The sequence below is a fragment of the Haliotis asinina genome, chromosome 12 (genome assembly GCF_037392515.1).
Source record: "Haliotis asinina isolate JCU_RB_2024 chromosome 12, JCU_Hal_asi_v2, whole genome shotgun sequence".
Lineage (NCBI taxonomy): Eukaryota > Metazoa > Mollusca > Gastropoda > Lepetellida > Haliotidae > Haliotis > Haliotis asinina.
The window spans coordinates 47,097,794-47,120,401 of NC_090291.1; the positions used below are offsets into that span (position 1 = coordinate 47,097,794).

General features: G+C 38.5%; 2 protein-coding genes across 2 annotated transcripts in view; both read left to right on the forward strand.

Moving 5' to 3' along the window:
- LOC137258357 (calcium-transporting ATPase type 2C member 1-like) overlaps nt 1–22,608 on the forward strand; it is a 127,292-nt gene that overhangs the window by 65,260 nt on the left and 39,424 nt on the right. The window lies entirely within an intron of this gene.
- Nucleotides 1,727–22,330, forward strand: LOC137258360 (glutathione synthetase-like). The gene is made up of 13 exons (XM_067796016.1): nt 1,727–1,883; nt 5,216–5,322; nt 6,352–6,538; nt 8,323–8,398; nt 10,210–10,349; nt 11,123–11,165; nt 14,049–14,122; nt 14,933–15,097; nt 15,702–15,771; nt 16,490–16,681; nt 16,998–17,079; nt 17,473–17,662; nt 18,073–22,330. Exons 2-13 carry the CDS (start codon nt 5,232–5,234, stop codon nt 18,236–18,238), a joined length of 1,476 nt encoding a protein of 491 aa, XP_067652117.1. The 5' UTR covers nt 1,727–1,883; nt 5,216–5,231; the 3' UTR covers nt 18,239–22,330.

Below are 22,608 nucleotides of genomic sequence, written 5' to 3' on the forward strand. Positions count from 1 at the left end.
TATTGGGTGACTGTTCTGCTGGAAATGGATCACCTACAGTTATGTCATGACTGACTTGTTACAGGTTCTTTATGACCAAAGAATAACTGGCAGGAACTGAACCCTAATGGTTCCTGAACAGACTCCCTCACTGCAAGCAATAAGAGTGCTACTGTAGTATTCCTAAACCTGATTCATTACAATTTAAACAACCTGATAATATGATCAAGAGTCAGATGAAATCTCTCCAATGCCTGGTGAGACAGAGATGACAAGCACTAGATTTGACCCCCCATGGAACTTGATGAAACACACCTATCAAATCCAACCCTTGATCAGACTGAAAAATGTGGTAAATCAACTATTGTGAGAAACTTAAAATGTCTCTGGTGCTTCTATTTCTTAAAAAATGCTAAACACCCTGCCTTTGCTGCAGACAAGGGACCAACACAGTTAATACTGACTTGACCGATTCCACTCCAATGGGGGAAGGAGCACCAATGGTCTGGGGATTTGTCTGACCTGGTTTTCCTTTCACCTGACATTCATGACAGGTCTTGCATAACTCAAACATCCCGATGAAAAATAGATCAGGGTTGATGTGTTTAATCTTATTACTAGTTTCGCTATCAACGCCTTGTATCATCCCCGAATTGGTCATTAATGGCGCACACGTTAGGAATTACTCAGTTTATGTGCATGCGTTTTTGACGAGAGTATGCATGAAATGAAGTATAAAGTGACATATTACGTCCATGTTCCTTGAGAAATTCTTTGCAAATTGCCCACAGCACGGACAAATGTGGAAACGTTCTCTTATTCATTGTTTGATGAAATATCCTCGCTACGATCAATGAAAAAATGAGTCGATACATTGCGTGATGGTAATCCACATCTAACAGTAACGAACATTTGTTTGTTGTTTAACGCCATATCAAGCTATATGACAGCGGCCTGCTCATAATCGAGTCTGGACCAGACAATCCAATGACCAACGGAGTGAACATCGATCTACGCGGCGTACATGCACCAATTAACTCCGCAAGTATAACACCCGATCCCGTCAGTCGCTTCTTAATTACAACGAACAGGTGGCTACATAACAATTCTAACCCAGTTCGGGGAAATGAATGATTTACCTCACACAATCTCATAAGTTACCTCATAGATCATAGTTTCTACATAATAAATACGCCGTACTTGTTAACAGCTGTCTCAAAATATGTATGGATTGTAAATATCTTTGTAATTTAATTAATTTCCATCAAACCCATCTCCTGTCAGTAATATCATCACTACGACTACTTGTAGCAGGGACAACTCTCCCCCCCCCTCCCCATGTCAATTTTGACAGTGACCAGATCCATTGTCCACAAAATACCCAGTTATTATATCTCGGAAACATAATGACAGTGGTGTGGAAAACTCATGCAAACCCCTTGTTGTGTTACTTATATTTGTGGACACCTTTGGGTGAGTTGAACTTGAATCGTACTTTCAACGTATGCATACTTGACTATACTTCCAATATCAAAATATATACACCATACATGATCGAGTGTCTTTCTGGCTAAGATAACTAGACATATAAATGATAATTCAGTATTTTGTATGTGAAGTCGTTCAATCAAATAATTCTGCAGTCGTTGCTTGGGGAACCGCACGGATGATCTGAGTAACCTTAACCCACATGGGGCTAAGCGGTCGTAAAAGATCGTGAACCGAAGGGAGGTAACTCTAAATGTGTGTGCATGAACCGAAGTTGGTGAGCCAAGTGGAGGCAGCTGCCGGTCTATACGAGTTACTTACTACCTGCTTGTGAACAGAAACAACAACGCCATTAGTTTCACACATTCAATTTTGACTCCAGACAGACAGCCACACAACAGAACCTTAGTGTCGAGGTATGGCGTTAATTTCTATCACGAATAATCAACAATGTCCCTCGTGCCGGTGTGGCAGATATTCCTCATTCTTGCTGTGTCATTGTTTATGGTTTTTAGGGGTAGAGGATATGACGACTGTACTGTACTTATAGAAGGAGCGTTCTGTAAAATTGCAGTATTATTCCAGGGCGCACTTTCGCTTCTCTGATCTCACGTGCCTTTCCGTTCTAAAATCTGCAGTTTTGGTGTAATGTTTCCCCCTTGTCTGTTTTTAGATCTTTGATATTTTTTCAGATCAAGGTTGCAAATAGGGTTAAAACTCTCTCTCTCAATCTCTCTCCCTCTCTCTGTCTGTGTGTGAGAGAGAGCATTAACATTAACAGAAGTGAAATACACACACACACTCTCTCTCTCTCTCTCTCTCTCTCTCTCTCTCTATCTCTCTCTCTCTCTCTCTCACACACACACACACACACACACAAATACACAAATTGAAACAAGGACATAAAATACCAAATTTGAGATGAAAGTCCATCAATCAGTACGATGCCATGTGTCAACCACTTAAAGGTCACATGCAACCAAAAAATCAAACATAATTAAAACACATTTATCACTTATTCATGACATATAATATACATTGCTGCTTTTAAAAAAACAAATAAACAAAATTATAAGCGTACAATCGCGATTCAGAAGTGCAATTTTTTTGTACTTGGGCTTACTTCCCCCGAAATGAAGCCCTCGGGAGACCGAAGCCAGTCATAGCGGGTGGATATGCACTCAAGTGTAACGACGGCTTCCGATTGGCTGTTTCATTTGCTGATATGCTGAGGGTTCATTGTGTGTACAGGAAGATGATCTGTTTGATGGGCATTTTAGAAGTATAGCGAGTCACAAGAAAGTAAGATTCTTTATGGATAACAACTTTTTGTGTACTTGATGCGTCATTTCAGTATGGATTCATATACTGTTGTCAAACAAAATCGTATACACTAAAAGGAGTCGTTATCCATGAAGAATGTATACAGAGATGTTGGGTTTGGAAAATACATGTTCTCTGAATTTGCGCTCGAGCCAATAAAAAATCATGTCAGTAGAGGTGGTAAACTACTGCGTGGCTGGAATCTGTCATTCGTCCAAGTACAAAGCAGGACGTGAAGCTGACAAGAATTTGCATCGGTTTCTGTCAGATCCAGTCAACCGAAAAAATGAATGTAGTTTGTTTGCAACCCACAGACATAAAAACATGTCATGTGTATCACATGTGCCTAATTACATAATATGGCAGACACGGGACTCGGGTGCACGAGTCATAAATCAACTTATTTTCTTTATGTCGTATAGTCTGATAGGTGTTAAGTTCAAATTGCACGTGGTCAATGATTGAAGCTGTGTATTGCATGTTGTCTTTAGCAGACAGGCAGACAGACATATAGGTGTGAATAAACCAGACACTGAGCTTTCTCTGTGACCGAGACTGCTTACCACAATCAACAAGTTTTTTTACGTAACAAGTAGATTATTTACTTGATTGTGTACACAACCAGGATTAGACTACTGCTCACGACCTCAAACGCTGGGCATGCATACTGTTTCAAGCCCTGTGAACCTATTCACTGTGCATGCGTTATAGACGCAGCGCAGCACAGCTATTGAAACCAGTTTGCCCCCCCAGCTCTGGGGGGAATTTTAAGTGAAAAGATTAAAACTCCGATTTCGCGGGCTTTTTTTCATCGCGTTTTTTTTCAACTTTATAGGTTGAATTGGCATTTTTTATGATTTGTTTCGGTAAGTGCATACCGAAAGGTACCAGAATCTGCAAAGTTGTGTTTTACGTTGCATGTGACCTTTAAGCTAAAGTCTGATCACGCGACCCCATTATTTGTCTCTTATGACCAGCATGGGTTGCTGAAAACCAATTCTAAAAGGGCTGTGATTGTCTCCCATTTATTACACATGCCTGTTTTTACACACTGACACTGCCAGTTGGTTGGTGTTAAGTACTGCTATAAAATGCAGTAAAATGATATGTATTGCTAATCTAATGTGTTGCATTCTCTTTCTGTGTCTGTATGGACTATCCCATTTTCACTAATAGGTAATAAGTGTGTGCAGTGGTCTGTGACCTTATGCTTATCTGGGTGTGTAACAACTAACTTGAGTAACAAATGGGAAGATACTGGCTCCTCATTGGTGTATTCACCTTGCAGTTCTGTAGACAAAACAAATGTATCAGAAAAGCACTGATCCTGTTCACAACAGCAGGTACAAGGAGCGTCAGTGATTCACACAGAAAGGGAGACTATACTACAATATACCTTTGTACAACAGTCAGAGTAGACTGAACTGATATTTACGTAACAAGCGTCAACTGCTTTGACCTTATTGCGAAGGGTTTTGGTCGACTGCACTGATCTTAATTAGAAGATAAATGGTGGATTGTGGTGAGCTTGTTTACCATCTATTTGAACTATTCATAGTTTCCATCCAGTGTAATACATGGATTATGCAATCTCACAAAATGGTGCTTGTCAGCATTTCCCTTGGTTACTGTGAAAGCAAATGACAAAACGTGGAATGTCAGAATGTTTCTGATCACACAGGACAATGTATGCATAATACAATCCATGGTAGCTTTGTAAAATCTCATTCTGAGGGAGTCAGTGTGCAGGCCTTACGTATGAGAGGGATGTCAACATTGCTGTACATCTGATGTTTTCTAGAGGTGAATGAAGTAAAGGATGCCCGTTCACTCTGTCCTGCTACTTACGGTTTCACTTACGATGCAGGTTTTGGGTATCTTTTCACTCATTTAGTTTCACTATGGATGCCCTTTGTTCTGGGGATCTGTGAAGGTCCGAGGTAGAATAAGCCTTCAGTAACCCAGCGTGCCATAACTGGGATTTGGTGGTCAGGCTTGCTGACTTGGTTGACACATATAATCGATTCCCATTTGTGCAGATCTGTTGGTCACTGGATTGTCTGGTCCAGACTCGATTATTTACAGACCTCTGCCATATAGTTGGAATATTTCTGAGTGAGACATAAAACTAAACTCACTCACTCACTTTGTTCTGGGACAAGATAGGCGGCCAATCTACACTGGCACCAATTAGATTAAAACAATGAGGTTATCTCTAGCCTGTTTCACTCCCCCAAAATGATGGTTTTTAGCTAAAATTCTCTTTCAGGTTGAAAAAATGTCAGAATAACCAGTTTGTGAAACTCTGAAACTCTCTGGAAGAGCAAAGATGAGTTTTGAGTATATATATTTCCACTTAAATTATACCTCAAAGTCTTTAAACACTTACTTATTCTGATGTTTATTTCTTTAGTATTCACTTCAGATAAAAAACATCAACTATGGTGGACTGTTTAGGGAGCAGGTTCGCAGTTGATAAGAACAAGCTTCATGAAGTGTTGGACAAAGCACAAGACTTTGCTCTCTCAACAGGTACATACTGTCAACATTGTATTTATTGTGTAAAAATGTTTAACTAATGAGAAAAGGTATGAAAAATACAGTTGAAGCATAGCCTTGTGACCATAACCAAACTGTAATATTTACTCATTTGTCTGCCATTTCTGTTTGATGAAATGTGATGTTCCATCTGGAGCATATTTTACAGGGTTTTTAGCATACTTTGAATTGAATCAAGCTATGACCAACAACCCTCACATGCCCCATTTTTTTATTACGGACAAGTTTGAACATTTATAATGACCAGAACATGGATACCTGTGTCTTAAAATGTGTTTAAATTTGGATATATTTGGTTTGCAGTAGGTCCTCACTTATTGCAAGGTCTTAAAATTTGACCTTCCTTTGACTCTTTAAACCTTTCCAGAATGAAAGCTGTGCAACTAGATGTACAGATAAATGCCGTCATGTATAGTATGAAAGTAAATAATTTCAAACTTGGAAAATATATCTCATGCTTCTTTGTTTTTCAGTCTGCTACAAGACTTTGTTAAAAGGTCCTAACGCACTGTGATGAAATTGCAAAATGTTTGTGTTTTATAAACAATATATGTTTGAGAAGATATGAATTTTTGAAACAGTTTCAAATTGCTTGATCGAAGAACACAGGAATCTCATGAAAACTTTTACATGTCTGGAAAAGGGAATTGGTTAACCTCCATGCTAGATCTCACTCCAGACCACAGTCTCAACAGTTCCAGTGTGTCATTTCACTGATACATAAGGCAGATATGCTGATATATCCACCACTGGTTTGAGATGTAGTGGAGTAGCCTAGTGCTTAAAACAGCTGCTTGTCACATCAAGAGGCCTGGGATCTATTTGTCATAAAGGTTAATTGTAATTGTTTGAAACATAATCCTCAGCAGTAACAATCCTGGAATGTTGGTTAAAGCCATACTGATCAGACTTGTACAAGTTGATTATTGTTTTCAGGCTGCAGCCATGTTGTTTTCATATTTTGACCACAAACCCTCACTCACTCACTCACTCCATCACTAGGTATCAGCATGAAGTCCTTGCAGGGAGAAGAGGGATCACTGCTGGCTGAGTGCGCCCCCTTTACCCTGTTCCCCAGCGTTGTGCCTCGGACATGTTTCCAGGAGGCCGTGGACTGCATGCTTGATTTCAACACACTCATCCATAAAGTTGCCCACGATCACAACTTCCTGGAAAAGGCCCTTAAAAAGTAAGAACCAGCTGTGAAGGGACTTGCCATGTTCATTGGGAATATCAGGAAGAGATTGGGGCGCCGAAGTCTGCAAGTGGGGGTGACAACATATGTATGTTGTAGCATCATTTGATATACCATAATACAGGATTATGGTTTGGGGAGTGGGTGTGGTTTTATCATATTGTTATTTTTTTCACAAAAATTATTTTTGAATCTCCATACATCTGTATAGGTAGTTCATTATATAACACATTGGTATAAACACAATTCACAAATATATGCAAAGTCAATTTACAGGCAATTGTACATTCAGGTTGCAATGAATGGGTACATTAGACTATTATAGCAGTACATTACATATAACACTAGATATCAGAACAGCTTGTGACAAAGTTTGATGGCAAAAATTTTGTGAAACTGTGATATATACAATTTGAGTAGACATTGGAACATTCAGCATAGTATGTTGTTTTATGTCATTACTTCAAATTTGGTATTTTACGAGGGGATGTCAATAAGTTTTGAGGCTTGAGCATTTTTCATACCCAGGTGTCATAGCCTATGGTACGACATTGGACCTTGGGGTATAGCTGATGTGATATATAAGTTTTGGTATCCTACTCTCAGAAGTTATTGAACAGCTCACATTGACAGAAAGAGACACCCCTCACGGCAGTGAAAATGAATAAAATTGAGTATAGAGCAGTAATTAAGTTTTTAGTTCTTGAAGGAAACTCGGCGAAGAACATTGAAGAAAGGCTATCAGCAATTTATGGGAAGTCTTCCCCTTCATCTGCTACCATCAAACGATGGGTCAATGAATTTAAGCATGGTAGAGAGAGTCTTGAAGATGACCCCCGTCTAGGTTGCCCAACAACAAGCACTAGTCAGGAAAACATTGACAGAGTGCATAGACTTGTGCTGGAAAATCGTTGAATCACACTCCACGAGTTAGAGGAGACCACAGGCATTTCACATGGATCCATCGAGCCATTTCTGCATGAACATCTCGTCATGTCTAAGGTGTGCGCAAGATGGGTGCCAAGAATGCTTACAGATGAAATGAAGCAAACAAGGGTCACCATAAGCAACTCCATGCTAACCAGATACAACAAGAATCCAGAAGATTTTCACTTTAGGCTAGTAACCTGTGAGGAAACCTGGATCCACCACTGTGATCCTGAGAGCAAACAAGAATCCATGGAATGGAAACATGTCACTTCTCCCAGGACCAAAAAGTTCAAAGCCTCCAGATCAGTGCAGAAGGTAATGGCGACAGTCGTCTGGGATAGCAAAGGCATCATCCACATAGATTACTTACCAAAAGGAAGAACAATGAATGGGGAATATTATCCTAACTTGTTGAGGCAAGTGCGACAGTCAATCAAGGAGAAGCATCAGGGCAAGATCAGACGTGGTATTCTTCTACATCAAGACAATGCTCTTTGTGTTTTTCTATGCAAGGCTCAAAACTTATTGACATCCCCTTGTATCTCTTTGTTTCATTTTTTATATTGTTTTTCACTTCTGTTATATTTTAATGCCCCCAATTTCTCTCTGTCTCTCTCTGTCTTTGTCTCTTACTTTGTTTGTGTCTCTATCTCCCTGTCTGTCTCTTTCCTCGTCTGTCCGTCCGTCCATCCGTCCGTCTGTCTGTCTGTTTCTATTTCTGTCTGTTTTTCTTTCTGTCTTTCTGTCTCTGTCTTTATCTTTCTTTCTGTCTGTCTGTCTTTCTGTCTGTCTGTCAGCTTGAATTTTGCTGCTATGAAATTTGCTCACTGTGCTCCCTTTACTTTCAGTGTTTTACATGTAGATGACTTTACACAAGGCCTGTGGAAGATTTACACACAAGTCAGGGAGGAAGGATATGTTCAGGTAGGTAGTGTTCTGTACATTGAGATAATGACTTTGTAATGTCTGTCCCAGCTGTGCAGCAAATAAAAGTCCACATCTCACTGTAAATGTCTGATGATTCATTACTAATCCCATGCACAAGTTAATTGTATTTTTTATGTTTGTTCAATTAATAGTTTAGCATTAATGCAACATATTGTTTTAGAGATGATGAGTTTGACCTTATGAACTACACAATATGATATTTGGTCAGCTGATGATGGCATGTGACAATAATGTAAGCTGCAAATTTACATCTAAAGTACAAATACTGATAGATACTGCTATTTAGGTGATAAGGTCTAAACAGAATTTAGACTGTCGTGATGCAGCAGGAATGGTATTAGATTCACATGGTTAGTGGACTGGAATGTTGCACTTGAATTAGTATATCAATAATAACATAATGTGTGGTATCTCCTTCCTAACGTAAGATCCTAACCACCCAAAAACAGTGATAGATATTAACCTTGTTATATCCCTGCTATGACGTTTTTGAAGTTCTTTTGATTTTTATTTTGTTGTTTCCATGGAAACATGACTTGGTGCAAGATGTGTGTGATGTTAACCTGACCACAGCATATGACTGAAACTGTTCATACTAGGTTCACCAAACTTAATACACAAGTTAATCATGACCAATAGATACGTCATGCGCTATTTGCAAAATATGATTATTCAAAGTGTGAGGTTAACTTTTCAGTTTTCATGGTCTTTCTTCGTGTTTTATGTACCAATATGTGGTTTATTATGTGTATCCAGATTAGTTATTTCCTTGATGTTATCTACATGTGATTTATTATCTGCATCTACATGGGTTGTTTTGTTCATGTCATAAGTGCAAATATAGTTCTGATTGATTCTGAATAGTTAATTTCTTCATTTCATATATGCAAATAAATATGTACAAAACTATTATCAGACGTGTATATGAAGTTTAAGAGAGTCAAGAAGAAAGTTTTGTGAGCTGCTGATCCTTGTCATGTTATATATCAATATCAGTCATTTCCATGTCCCAAAGTGGGAGGCGGTGGTATGTGAGCTGTGCTCACTTCTACACTTGTTTTCAGACAGGCACATTGGGCCAGTAGGCATAAAAACTTACTGGCCCAAACTGTCTTCTACAAAAAACAAAAATGATGCAGTAAAAAACTCATTTATATATTAATATACTGTATTGAGGGGAACACATTTAAATGATTGTGGTGAGACTTTTTATCTGTTATCAGGAGAAAGGATACAGACGGAAGTCTATCTATGTTTATAATCAGCAATTTCTACCACTGCGAAAGTACGAATCCTGTCTAGTGCTGGTAATGCAATAAAATGACGTGCAACTCCCAGCAGTGACAGCACAAAAAGTTTCAGACCATTCTAGTTGCTGGAAAAAATTGCAAGGTTGTTCATGAACGGCTGTCCTCTATTTCATAGCCAACAATATTGAAAAAAATAGTTAGGTTTAATTTTCTTTCAACCTTCTGTACCGGATTTGCCTTGTCTTTCAAAAAGCTTGTTGCAGTAATGATGGTTTAGGTATCTTATCTTTTTCATACTCAGTTGAATAGCAGAGTGGCTCTGTTTTGATTTGTTTTCTCATCTGAGCTGCCTTATCTAGTAATTAGCCAGAGAAAGTGTTCACTATAATGAAGATGTTGACTAGTGTTCAAGACAGTAATCTCTGAGACTGACTAGTGCACATGTTTGATGCTTTTATGAAAATATTCAAGTGTTTATTTAGTTGAATTTATCTTTGTATGGTTTCAGTTAAGCAAATAATATTTTGTGACTTTCAGCCCCTGTCTTTAGGATTGTTCAGGAATGACTTCATGTTGGATGTGAAGGATCCAGACAATGTTCAGGCCAAACAAGTTGAGTTCAACACCATATCAGCTAGTTTTGCTGGTCTTACAACATCCACTGTTTTAATGCATAGGTATGTGTCTGTTTAACACGAATAAACACCATCTAGAAGACTGGGCCAAATATATACCACCCAAAAAGAGTAAAAAACATATATTCATGCACTGGAAGTCAGTCTCTCATGGCTTGTGGGAACTGCCATACACAGTCTTCCAATGGTCTTCTTTAACAAGTTTTGAATTACATTGATGATGTATTTGATTTAGAATTGACAATGCAAGACTTACCTAGAAAAGTTACATGGTATTGATTCTCAGGAAGGGTTGGCATCCTCCTGGCTGATGTGACATAATAACAGTCCATTTGCAATGGGCATTACTCCACGCATAATGCATGCTTGAGGAGCCCAATGTTCAAAGTCACACAGCACAGGATTAAAATGGGATCATTTGATATACTTCAGCGTGTACGGTAAGCTTTTTGAAACATAGGTTTTCAGATTTAGTGTGAAGTTCTTAGAGTGCGTAGATGGCTGTTCCATTCTGTGGCTGCATAGAAAAGGATTTTTTGTGATTTACTAATCTGTTTCACAGTCCCGGAGCCACATTATTTTCCTTAATGCTAAAACATTCTACATGAAGCAAGTCTAGATTTCCCCAGGTTCCCAACTGTGCAGTTCTCCTTTGAAATTTAAATGGGTATGTTTATTACTATGAAGATTATATACTGAGGGAAAAGAATCTCAAAGCTCTCCCAGCTTCAAATATGTTTATTTGTTACTATCAAAATTATGTATCTTCATTACTAAACCCTAGTCTAGTGATTCACTTAAGTTTTGTGTTGCAGGTTTACCCTGGATATGATTGGCAAGGATTACAGTGCAGAGGAGGTAAGTAGGACACACATGTAGGGACACCCCCTGGGGCAGTCTAAGTAAACTTAGTCTCAGTGTATTTCGTTACACTCCACAACTGAGTGTAACAAAACCTAGTAGAAGGTTGCGTGAGGTAACCTTTGAGTGACAAATGGCCGTCCAATCAAATGCGAGACTAATAGATTTAACCAATCAGACAACGGCTACTATTTAGGGATTGGAGGGACTTTCAAAATATTCAAGTCACTGACACAGATCTCTCCACAAACAAAAATCCGCATATAACACAGATATTTGACCTGCAGTATATGCATGTTGGGGTTTCTGTTGACATATATGTAGTTACCATTAGCTAATATTTCTGCGAGATGACATCCTTGAATATTGCCAAGAACACTATTTTCAGGGACTGTATACTAACCGTTGTCATGGTTGTACACCCGGAAGTGGTGCGTACGCTAAATAGCATTCGGAATCGTTTGGGTATGAACCTTTTTGAGATAAAAAGTTCAAAAGGTATGTGCGAATGTCCACTTTTGCGATTTGGTAAGCTGTGTTCTGATTGGTCAGTCTCGAAGGATACCTGACATGACCTCCCATAAGGTTTTGTTAGACTCAGTAGTGGAGTGTAACAAAAAGTACTGAGGATAAGTTTACTTAGACTGCCCCCTGGGGACATCAGGGGACATCTTCTAGTAGGATGATTATAATATCAACTTATGCCTGTATGCTTCAATTTAAATGATGAAATTGTCAGAATGAAGTAGTGTGATGCTGTTTGAATGGCACAGAAGAGCATTACATCTCATATATTACAAGGGGATGTCAATAAGTTTTGAGCCGTGCATAGAAAAACACAAAATATTGGTATGAACCACATTTATTTTTCAACATAGTCCCCTTGTGAGTCAAAACACTTGCTCCATCTTTTCTGCCAGGCGCTGATGCCATCTCTGTAGAAGGCGCCATTTTGGTCCTCAAACCAAGCCTCAGCAGCAATAAGCTCATTATCATCCTGTAATCTATGACCACGCAAGTGTTTCTTGAGATTTGGGAACCGATGGTAATCACTTGGTGCCAGGTCTGGAGAGTAGGGGGGATGCGGCAAGATTTCGTACCCGCATTCCTGGACAGCAGCGGCTGCAACGCGAGAGGTGTGTACTGGAACATTGTCTTGATGTAGAAGAATACCACGTCTAATCTTGCCCTGATGCTTCTCCTTGATTGACTGTCGCACTTGCCTCAACAAGTTAGCATAATATTCCCCATTCATTGTTCTTCCTTTTGGTAAGTAATCTATGTGGATGACGCCTTTGCTATCCCAGAGGACTGTCGCCATTACCTTCTGCACTGATCTGGAGGCTTTGAACTTTTTGGTCCTGGGAGAAGTGACATGTTTCCATTCCATGGATTCTTGTTTGCTCTCAGGATCACAGTGGTGGATCCAGGTTTCCTCACAGGTTACTAGCCTAAAGTGAAAATCTTCTGGATTCTTGTTGTATCTGGTTAGCATGGAGTTGCTTATGGTGACCCTTGTTTGCTTCATTTCCTCTGTAAGCATTCTTGGCACCCATCTTGCGCACACCTTAGACATGACGAGATGTTCATGCAGAATTGGCTCGATGGATCCGTGTAAAATGCCTGTGGTCTCCTCTAAGTCGTGGAGTGTGATTCGACGATTTTCCAGCAAGTCTATGCACTCTGTCAATGTTTTCCAGACTAGTGCTTGTTGTTGGGCGACCTAGACGGGGGTCATCTTCAAGACTCTCTCTACCATGCTTAAATTCATTGACCCATCGTTTGATGGTAGCAGATGAAGGGGAAGACTTCCCATAAACTGCTGAAAGCCTTTCTTCAATGTTCTTCGCCGAGATTCCTTCAAGAACTAAAAACTTAATTACTGCTCTATACTCAATTTTATTCATTTTCACTGCCGTGAGGGGTGTCTCTTTCTGTCAATGTGAGCTGTTCAATAACTTCTGAGAGTAGGATACCAAAACTTATATATCACATCAGCTATACCCCAAGGTTCAATGTCGTACCATAGGCTATGACACCTGGGTATGAAAAGTGCTCAAGCCTCAAAACTTATTGACATCCCCTCGTATCTTAGTAGTATTCAAGAAAGATTCTAGAATTGAAATATTTTGCTGTTTTGGTTGAACACTCGTTGTGCTTAATTTGTCTTTAGCACCACTGAACATCTTTGATGTGAATATTAGGCACTCTACAAGTGATACTGTGTTATATATTATGTATAATATAGTCAAATCAGCCAATGTCTTTGTCCTCTGTCCGACATCTTACAGTGGGAGAAATTACTGGACCATTTTAGGTGAAGCATCACATGCTTGCCCCATCACTGATAACACCTCAGTTTGTTCAAGACATTCATGTTCAATTTTCATCATGGCAGCCATATTGGACAACTGTCTATGTCTATTATTCAGCTATGAAATTTCGCCCATATTTTGTTTTTTTTGTAGATTTCTACTTTCTTGTTCTGTGTATTGCAATCATTCGAAATTAATCTTGTTCAGTCATGATGTAAACGTATATTTGCCTGTGTAAACACTTTCTATTCTGAAATTGGCAGACTAGGTTGAAGTGTTGAAGAACTGAATTTTTACTTGCATGTTTCTCATGATGTTATCAAAACTGTATAGATTCAGTAGATGTTAGTGTTAGTTTGTAATAGAGAAAAAAAATGTTATGGACTGACAGCCATTACAATTTATGCAACATTTTGGTGTAGATGCTGACACTGTTATCAAGCAAGTGATGAACGATGACAGTGTAAGCATAAACTGTTGTGACATAAGTTCCATATTAAGAAAATATTTACACATGAGATAGACAGCAGATGACATGTTAACAGAGGGATATGATGTGTACCAGGTCCCAAACAACGATCCTGCGCTAGGACTCGCTCATGGCATGGTCAAGGCCTGGGAGCTGTATGGTCGAAAACAGTGAGTCATTAAAACATATATATTTGTTTGGCAACTTGATAGAGTAGTTCATCTTCACAATATATGAAGACTGTGTTTAGTTTCAACAGGGCTTGATTTAGTGCTTTGTTACTTGCGTGGGTGAAACTTAATATTTCTCAATAATTACGAGTCTAACTTACAGAAAGTACAAGTCATTTCTTGAGAAATAAATGAACAATAGATTGGCAGTTTTACAATTGAACTTGTCCCTTATTTGAAACTCATTTTATCAGCACCTTGTTCCTTGGTTTAGTAAGAGTGGAAGGTCAATAACTTGCCCCACCTCAGAATTTAGCCCAATAACATAACATAATATAACAGAGATAATATTCCACGCAGATGCACATATTTTCCTGTCACTCTGGTATCTGGGTCAACTGCTTGTGTGATTATTCTTTGTTACACCCTGTTTGTAATACATCAGACCCATTGCCACTCTCACATATCTATCTGCGTTTGAGTTTTGCCACCATTTTGTTCAACTCTTTGTCACTGATTCCTTTTGGGTTGGCATGGCTGCCCAATAATGTTGTTGGACTTGGCTTGGGTCCTTTGGAGAGACCTGCACGTATGAATGTGGGTTTATCAGGTTCTGCTCGATTATTTTTCTGGATTTGTTGGCACCATGTACATGCTTGATGTTCTCACCAAAGTCTTTAAACAAATTATACCTACATCACCTCAAGTTTTACCCTCGTACACTGTGATATAGAAGAAATTCTGTCCCAAGCAGTATTTCATCAACTCACTCTTGCCTCTAGTCTGGTAATGCTTTGCTGTATTTTCCAGAGCAGTCCTTCTGTTTGTTGTGAGTGCAGCAGAGAGAAATATCTTCGACCAGCGTGCCATCGAGTTCAAGGCCTACTCAATAAACCGTGGAGTCCGGGTGCTACGCCGCACATATCTCGACATCTACAACAATGCTTCCCTGACAGAAGACAAACGACTGATAATGTGAGTCATCAACTTTTTCAGGTCCAAATATCAAGCATCTGGAACTGTGGGATTGTAGCTCACCTTCACATAGTTAGGACATGTTTCTCAACAGTCCGCTAGAGTTAAGTCATGTTTGATTTATATACATTCATGTCTCGATAGTCTGACATCATCCCTTGCACAACAAATTGTTGCTTTAAATGAAGATGTCAAACTAAATAATTGAGATTAAGTTACATTTATTCAATTTGTTAACAACAAAAGCATCAGATAAAGTTGATTGTCAGAATAAATGGGGATCGGATTAACGAGACCTGACGCCATGCATGGATTGCCCAGTTCAGTGTTGTTATGATTGCCTGAACTTCTTTGTTCCTCTATGTATTCAGGATGTGTCATCCAAATTGGCTGAAGAGTATCTTAGCTTATTCTTCCATGGCCTTCTTTGTTGATTGAGGGGAATATTCTGTCATGTTTAATTACATCAAAGCAAAACATTCTGTATCTTCTCAAGGAGAGAGAAGTATCAAAATAAAGATTGTCCTTTGATATAGTCTTGTAAAATTTGAACAATGTCCACTAAGTGTCTACTGTTGTGTAAGGAGGTTTCTATTTCATGTAGTGACGGAGAGGAAGTGGCAGTGGTGTATCTGCGGACGGGCTATGAACCGGATGCCTTCCCAACGCATAAGGTATGTGCCATGTGTGTAATTTTGTGCTAAAGTCCTGAAACTGTAGATAGTCACAGTCAGTTGAAGTTAAGCAACGTTGGGCTCGGACCGCCCTTGGATGGGTGACTTTGTTCACGGCTTATCTCCTGACAGTTTCTAGGACGTAAGTCCTGCCCCACAATGAAGATCATGTGATCTGATCTAAGGCAAGTAGTTTGTTCTGTGCACGTAGCTGGAAAATGGGTACCAAGTGAATTAAGTCATGAGACTATTAACCTTGTAGTACCTAACAGACAGCTTGTGTTATTTGGGGTAATAATGTTCAGATTGTTTGCTTTGAGCAGGATATTAACCCAGGAAAAGGCGTTACAAATATTCTTATTATTATTACAGTTGATGTTTGTGTAGATCACCCCAATGGATTCTGGGTAATAATAGTTTGCCAGCAACCTGTGCTAGTTGTATGGTTGTAATGTTGTAAGGTTATAAGGTAACTGAACAGATCATGCTGCGACATGGCGAATCATAACATATGTCACTGGATTGTCTGGTCCAGGTTCGATTATTTACTGGATGCTGTCGTATAGCTGGATTATGTGTGGCACTAACCAATAAACAGACATACAGAGAGGAGTGTGAAAGGATTTACAAAACTGACAATTGTTTGAGGACATACTGAAACAATGTGTGTGGAAAATAAATCCATATATTCTGGCAAGCATATTGAACATTGTTTCAGGAATGGGATGCTAGACTGATGCTGGAACGTTCATTGGCTATCAAATGTCCCACCATCCAATACCAACTGGCTGGCACAAAGAAAATCCAACAAGAGTTGGCCCTACCGGGGTCAGTGGAACAATTCATCAAAGACCCAGCTGCAGTGAGGAGAATCCGAGCTACATTTGTGAAGCAGCATAGTTTAGATCTGGTGAGAAATTTTACATGACAACTGTGAGATATACTGAAGTGATATTTGAAGTAAATCGGTGTCAGTGATGTCAAAGGCGTTACGCACGTCAAGGTGTTTCGTGCGCATACCAATGATATATCACAGTTATCACAGTGTATCACAGATATCATAGTGTGAGTTCAAATCCAGATTCAGCTCTTTAAACTTTTGTGAACCATAGTAACTCCAAGTTAATTAATTTCACATAATTAAGCAGAACACATCTTCATAACACATGCTATGTGATATCTCATTGTTTCATCCATTTATCACATGTGTATCACTTGATGTCTAGGGTCCAGAAGGTGATAAGGGTGTGGAGTTAGGGAAGACAAATCCAGACATGTATGTCCTCAAGCCACAGAGGGAAGGGGGAGGTAAGTCTGCAAGAAAAGTTCGGAAAGTTAGATAAGAACTGGTTGGCTTTGGTCATATATCTGTCTTAAGTATCCTCCTTATGTGATGTGCCCTGTGATATTTCCTTTGTCATCTATCTGGTAGTGTGTCTTCTATCTGGTGGTGTGTCTTCTATCTGTGGTGTGTCTTCTGTCTGTGGCATGTCTTTTGTCTGTGGTGTGTCTTCTATCTGTAGTGTGTCTTCTATCTGAGGTGTGTCTTCTGTCTGGTGTGTCTTCTGTCAGTGGTGTGTCTTCTGTCTGTGGTTGGTTGTCTGTCTGTGGTGTGTTGTCTGTCTGTGGTGTGTCTTCTATCTAGGATGTGTCTTGAGTCTGTGATACATCTTCTGTATGTGACATGCTCTCTGTTGCCAGGAAACAACCTGTATGGAGATGACATCAGAGAGTTCCTGGAGACTCATCAGAATTCCGAGGAGAGGAATGCCTACATCCTGATGGAGAGGATATTCCCGAAGGCACAAAAGAACTATCTTCTGAAGCCAGGAATACCTTTTGTCTTATCTGATGTCATCAATGAACTGGGGATATATGGAGTGTATATTGGGTAGGAATATGCCATGAACTTTGGGATATCATGGATTTATTTTTAGGAGAAGGAAGTGCCTTTCCTGCATATGTGAACAAAGGGTACATGGCATTAGCTGATCTCTGTTCTAGATGTGTACCTTCCAATAGACCACTGATACCTATCTTGTAGTTGTCTCATGATATAGATGTAGTTGTGTCTGATGACATCATTTTGTTTTGTCATGTCAGTTTTGTCTGATGGTAAATATTTTTTGTGTACGTGATAGTGAATAATTTTAGTGTATCAGATAGTATCTATTTTTTGTATATCTGATGGTATATATTTTTGTCTCTGATGGTATTTTCTGTCTGGCACTGGTGGTGTCCTTGAGTCTGGCACTGATGGTATATTTTAATTTGGTACTGATGGTGTACATGTATTTTCAGGTCTGCCACAGAGGAGAAGATGAACACACAGTGTGGCCACATGCTAAGAACCAAAGTTCTTGGGACAGACGAGGGTGGAATATGTGCTGGATTTGCTGGTCTTGACACACCATTCCTTGTCAACACAGATCACGGTGCATCACCTGCAAAGCACAGAAAGAAATGATATATCTCTGATGTCCTTTTGCAACTTTGGACAATTAAAGTGCTGACTCAAAGGTTAAGGCCATTTTTGTATGGAAGGTGAAAGCATTGAAAATATTTTTGGTACATGTTTTTACTTCATGCAATTTGTCATCATCATTTTGTAAAGTTCCATCTTAAACAAATGTGCATGTATGTTTTGTTATCCAGTTTGAAATTTATACATCTATTGCTCACAGATAACCAGATGAATGTGATGAGATAATGCCCATCTTATTTTGTGGAAAGTTAGGATGATCTGGTGTGCATGGCATCTGCATGTGTATTTCTTACCTGCTGCTTTTCTTACCATGTGAGTACACTAATGTCATTACATCATACATGCACTGAGCACCTATCAAATGCTCTTAATTCAATAATATCGGGATTGTGAGCCAATGGCACTAACTCATGAGGTTTTTTATTATCTGGGAGCTGGCATGGTGTCCCTGATGTGCTTTGCCATTCACAGCATTGAAGACATCACAGATAGACTGGCAAAATATTTCTGGCTTGATAAATTCAGTCACTCTGTCACTCTGGGGATGAATATTATTATCAAATCATTACTGCAGGCAAATATCAATTAGAAATGATATTCATCTTCAGTATCCAAGCCACAGAATTTTAAAAACATATGGATTGGATAAACTGACAATGACATCAATGTCTACCCATCTGTCTCTTTTTGGGGTGGGGGTGTGGGGTGGGCTTGTGAAAATATGTCTTGTGTTTTGTATTTGTGTTAGCTGCTTAAAACTCCAGTCAGAAAAAACGTGTGATTTATAGAATCAGAATGTGTTGTTATGACTATACTAACTATATTAATAAGAAATATTCTATGACAGTCTGTTCTTTATCACTTCTGGATACCATATTTGAAATCAGTATACTTTGGACATAAAAAATTATTGATTTTTTTATTGGTTGTCACCACTTTTCCTGCAAAAGCTGTGCAAAGTTCTCTTTTACTATGGACTTCTATATTATTCAAGAAGCACCAGGCAAAGGACAAATACCAGAATACAGGTAGTTTTTCTGAGCATTTAGAAATGGAACCATAGTGGCTTTGTTTAATGACCTCTTTTTGCTTCTTTTGATCTTCCTTACAAAATGGACAGCTAGATTATCAGCAGTGATAACTGATTCAAGGATACATACTGAGGAACAGAAATAATGACTCACGTGAAAGCATGAGTGTTCCCTTATTTAAGTCCTGTTTTTTTTCAAAAATTATTCTACACAAAGCTTGTGAAGAAACCTGGAAAAAATACAGGAACACTTGTCCATTCATGTGATTCCTTAATTTTTTTCCCCTCAGTATATTAGTCCATATGGTAATGTGATCTATTTTTCATACCTGCACAAGATATTTTTGAGATTTTTAGTTGAATTTTTACAAGTTTTTACAACCCACTACTGTTTATCTTGTACTTCTTACTTGTTTGAATGTATTCTTATTTCCAAACATGTTTATGTTTGCTTCTCATTCGACAAAAGATGTTTATGCTGTGTTATTCAATCTATTGTGCTTTATGTATTGCTCAGCTATATTTGTTTTCTTAGCACTTGAACTTATGGTAATACTTATACAAGTTAATCTGTATTCAGACATTTGTAACCAAAAAATATTTACAATACTTTCTAGAGCAGTGTCCCACCCAGCCTCAGTCGTGCTAGTCACTTTGTTTATATCATATTGTTAAACAAATTCATTCATATGTGATCTTCATTTTTTGTTTCACTCTGCTCTCAGCAATATTTCAGCTATATGACTGGCCTGGGGGAGAGGTTTGCCTGTACATAGTGAATTTGCTTCAGGGGAGTCTCTCTCCGGTGTAATATTCCAATGCTGAAATACATTCATTGATTGTTTTTTTACACCTGTACTAGTTTATTGAATGTATATTTAGGGTGAGGTGTGCATTGTCAGTTTGTAATTTGGGTTTTTGATGGGTGATAGGGGATATGGTTTTAGCTCTTACCCTGGTCTGTAACTAATCAAGTCTGGGCCAGACAATCAGCAGCATGAAAATCGATCTGTATCCTCACTAACACAAGACCTTCATACATGAGGACAACCTTTGTGACATAGCAGATAGAGTGTTTGCCAAGAGAGCAGAAGGTCCAGGGTTTGATCCCTGTTCATAGATAGTGCTTGATGTTTCCCTGCCTGGGTCTGGGTAGTATAGGGATGGGAATAGGACTGGTTTGTTCTATGTAGTGAGTGGAGTATCAATGCCCAACTGTCTCATGATATGTCAGTTGCATTAGTCTAATCTTGTATAAGCAGCCGCATATGGTGGCACAGACACAAACACGCATACAGGCACACATGGATGTGGTTGTCTTTTCTGAAGAATGCAACACTCTCAGACTTTGTGTAAATGATGTCATGTTTGTTCCACAGATATATATATATATATTAAACAATCAGTTAAACAATTTGAGTGTTGGAATATTACACTGGGGAAGGGCTACCCTGTTGAGGATATTTACAATGTAAAAAGAGGTTGGTACATGGGAACTCTTTCCTACATTGCCTGGACATTTCTTTGATGACATATACACCTAATTCATACTTAGATATGCATATACACATCATATCATATAAACAAACCCAGCAAGTTTGTCGGACATGGATACAGTCAATACACACTGGCAGCTCCACAAGCAATACACCTACATCTTCACAAATACATGAAACATATACACACACTGGGCAGACTAATCAAATGACAGCATTAACAATACAAACAAATAGGTTTTGTTATTGTTGATTAATGAGAAACCTTTAAAATTTATTACTCGCCCGTTGAAGATACTGCAGTGTAATATTTTCACTTCAATATTACACTAGTGTAATACCGCTTGACGTGTGATGTCAAAATGGTTCAAAGTTGTGATGTCACAATGCTAATGTTGATGTTGTGATTTTACTAGACCTTGCTTGACTTGAAAGCTGAGAGTCTTCACACTGTAGGCAATTTCGCCGCAGTTTCTGACAATTTATGTTGACGAGTAATAAACAGAATACTACACTCGCTTCCGTGAAATATCTGCTTATTTACCAGGTAAAACCCTGCTTCATTCTTACATTCACTTGTTACAAAATCCATATATTCACACATTACACATTCATACATACATACATACATACATACATACATACATACATACATACATACATACATACATACATACATACATACATACATACATACATACATACATACAACAGCTGTATATTACATAGAGATAGGTGGTTAACATTGATAAATAACCTACTGAATTATTGAATTATTTACCGTCTGTTAATAATAAGAATTCAAATGCTTCTGCAACACAATTAGTTGTCGCAAACTACTCCATACTTACAATATGACAAAGCAGTCAAATTATCAAAGCACAAAAACACAAACTATGTACATCACATGAATATGTACATCACATGAATATGTACATCACATGAATATGTAAGTAACTACAAAAAGTATTGAAAGAGACTAACTTTCAGAAAAGATCTCAACTGCTCCAATTTAACAGTCCAAATAATCCTGATGTGTGGTATTGAATATCTACAAGTGCCTCGTGACCAGCTGACAGTAGAAATGTTGGGAACTGCTAATAAACTCAAAGCTTTAAAACGGGACAGTAAGCTAACAAGATTTTCGACAAAGGGACAGTAAGTGGGTGTGTATTGTGTGGCAGTACTGAATGTGATTGTAGGCCGGGATAGAGGGGTTAAAAAGCTGAAAAGTAAAGTATACGCTGTTTAAAATACTCTAAACTGAATAATTATTTCAGTTAAAACTAAAGAATAAAAACACTGTCTATTTACCAATATTTCATCCTGTCACATAGATCTGTAGCTAGGTTATGAACAGCTTTCCATAGCAACGTATGCAGGTTATGTAATGGATTGTATGCAATTTCTAGTGGTCCACGATTGATACGTTAGGGTGGATATATAGATGCATTTATATAACATTTTGCTTGTTTCACAATGTACCAGGTGCTTGTCATTGATTTGTAAAGGATGAAAAATCTTATAAAGAATGTTTTTTTTCAAGGACTGATTTTCTTGTATTGTTTGTTTATTTACCATACATACAGAAATGTTCCACAGTTTTATCATTTCGGAGCCAGTTAAATGGCCAGGGATTACCCATGTGGGTATCTGTACCGCATAGGAGTACAGATATATTGGTTGTATGTTGAGTGAGTGAGTTAATATTTAACGTCACATCGGCAGTATCTCAGCTATATCGTGACGAAAATAATTTGCACATTGAAAGTGAAACTATTTTGAAGAATAAAACATGTCGACGATGGACAGTAAAATCACTAGGG

Coding starts and splice junctions, on each gene's coding strand:
- LOC137258360 (XM_067796016.1), top strand. CDS start 5,232: ATGGTGGACTGTTTAGGGAGCAGGTTCGCAGTTGATAAGAACAAGCTT. Junction 11,166..14,048: donor AGGATTACAGTGCAGAGGAG/GTAAGTAGGACA, acceptor GATGTGTACCAG/GTCCCAAACAACGATCCTGC. Junction 14,123..14,932: donor GAGCTGTATGGTCGAAAACA/GTGAGTCATTAA, acceptor TGTATTTTCCAG/AGCAGTCCTTCTGTTTGTTG.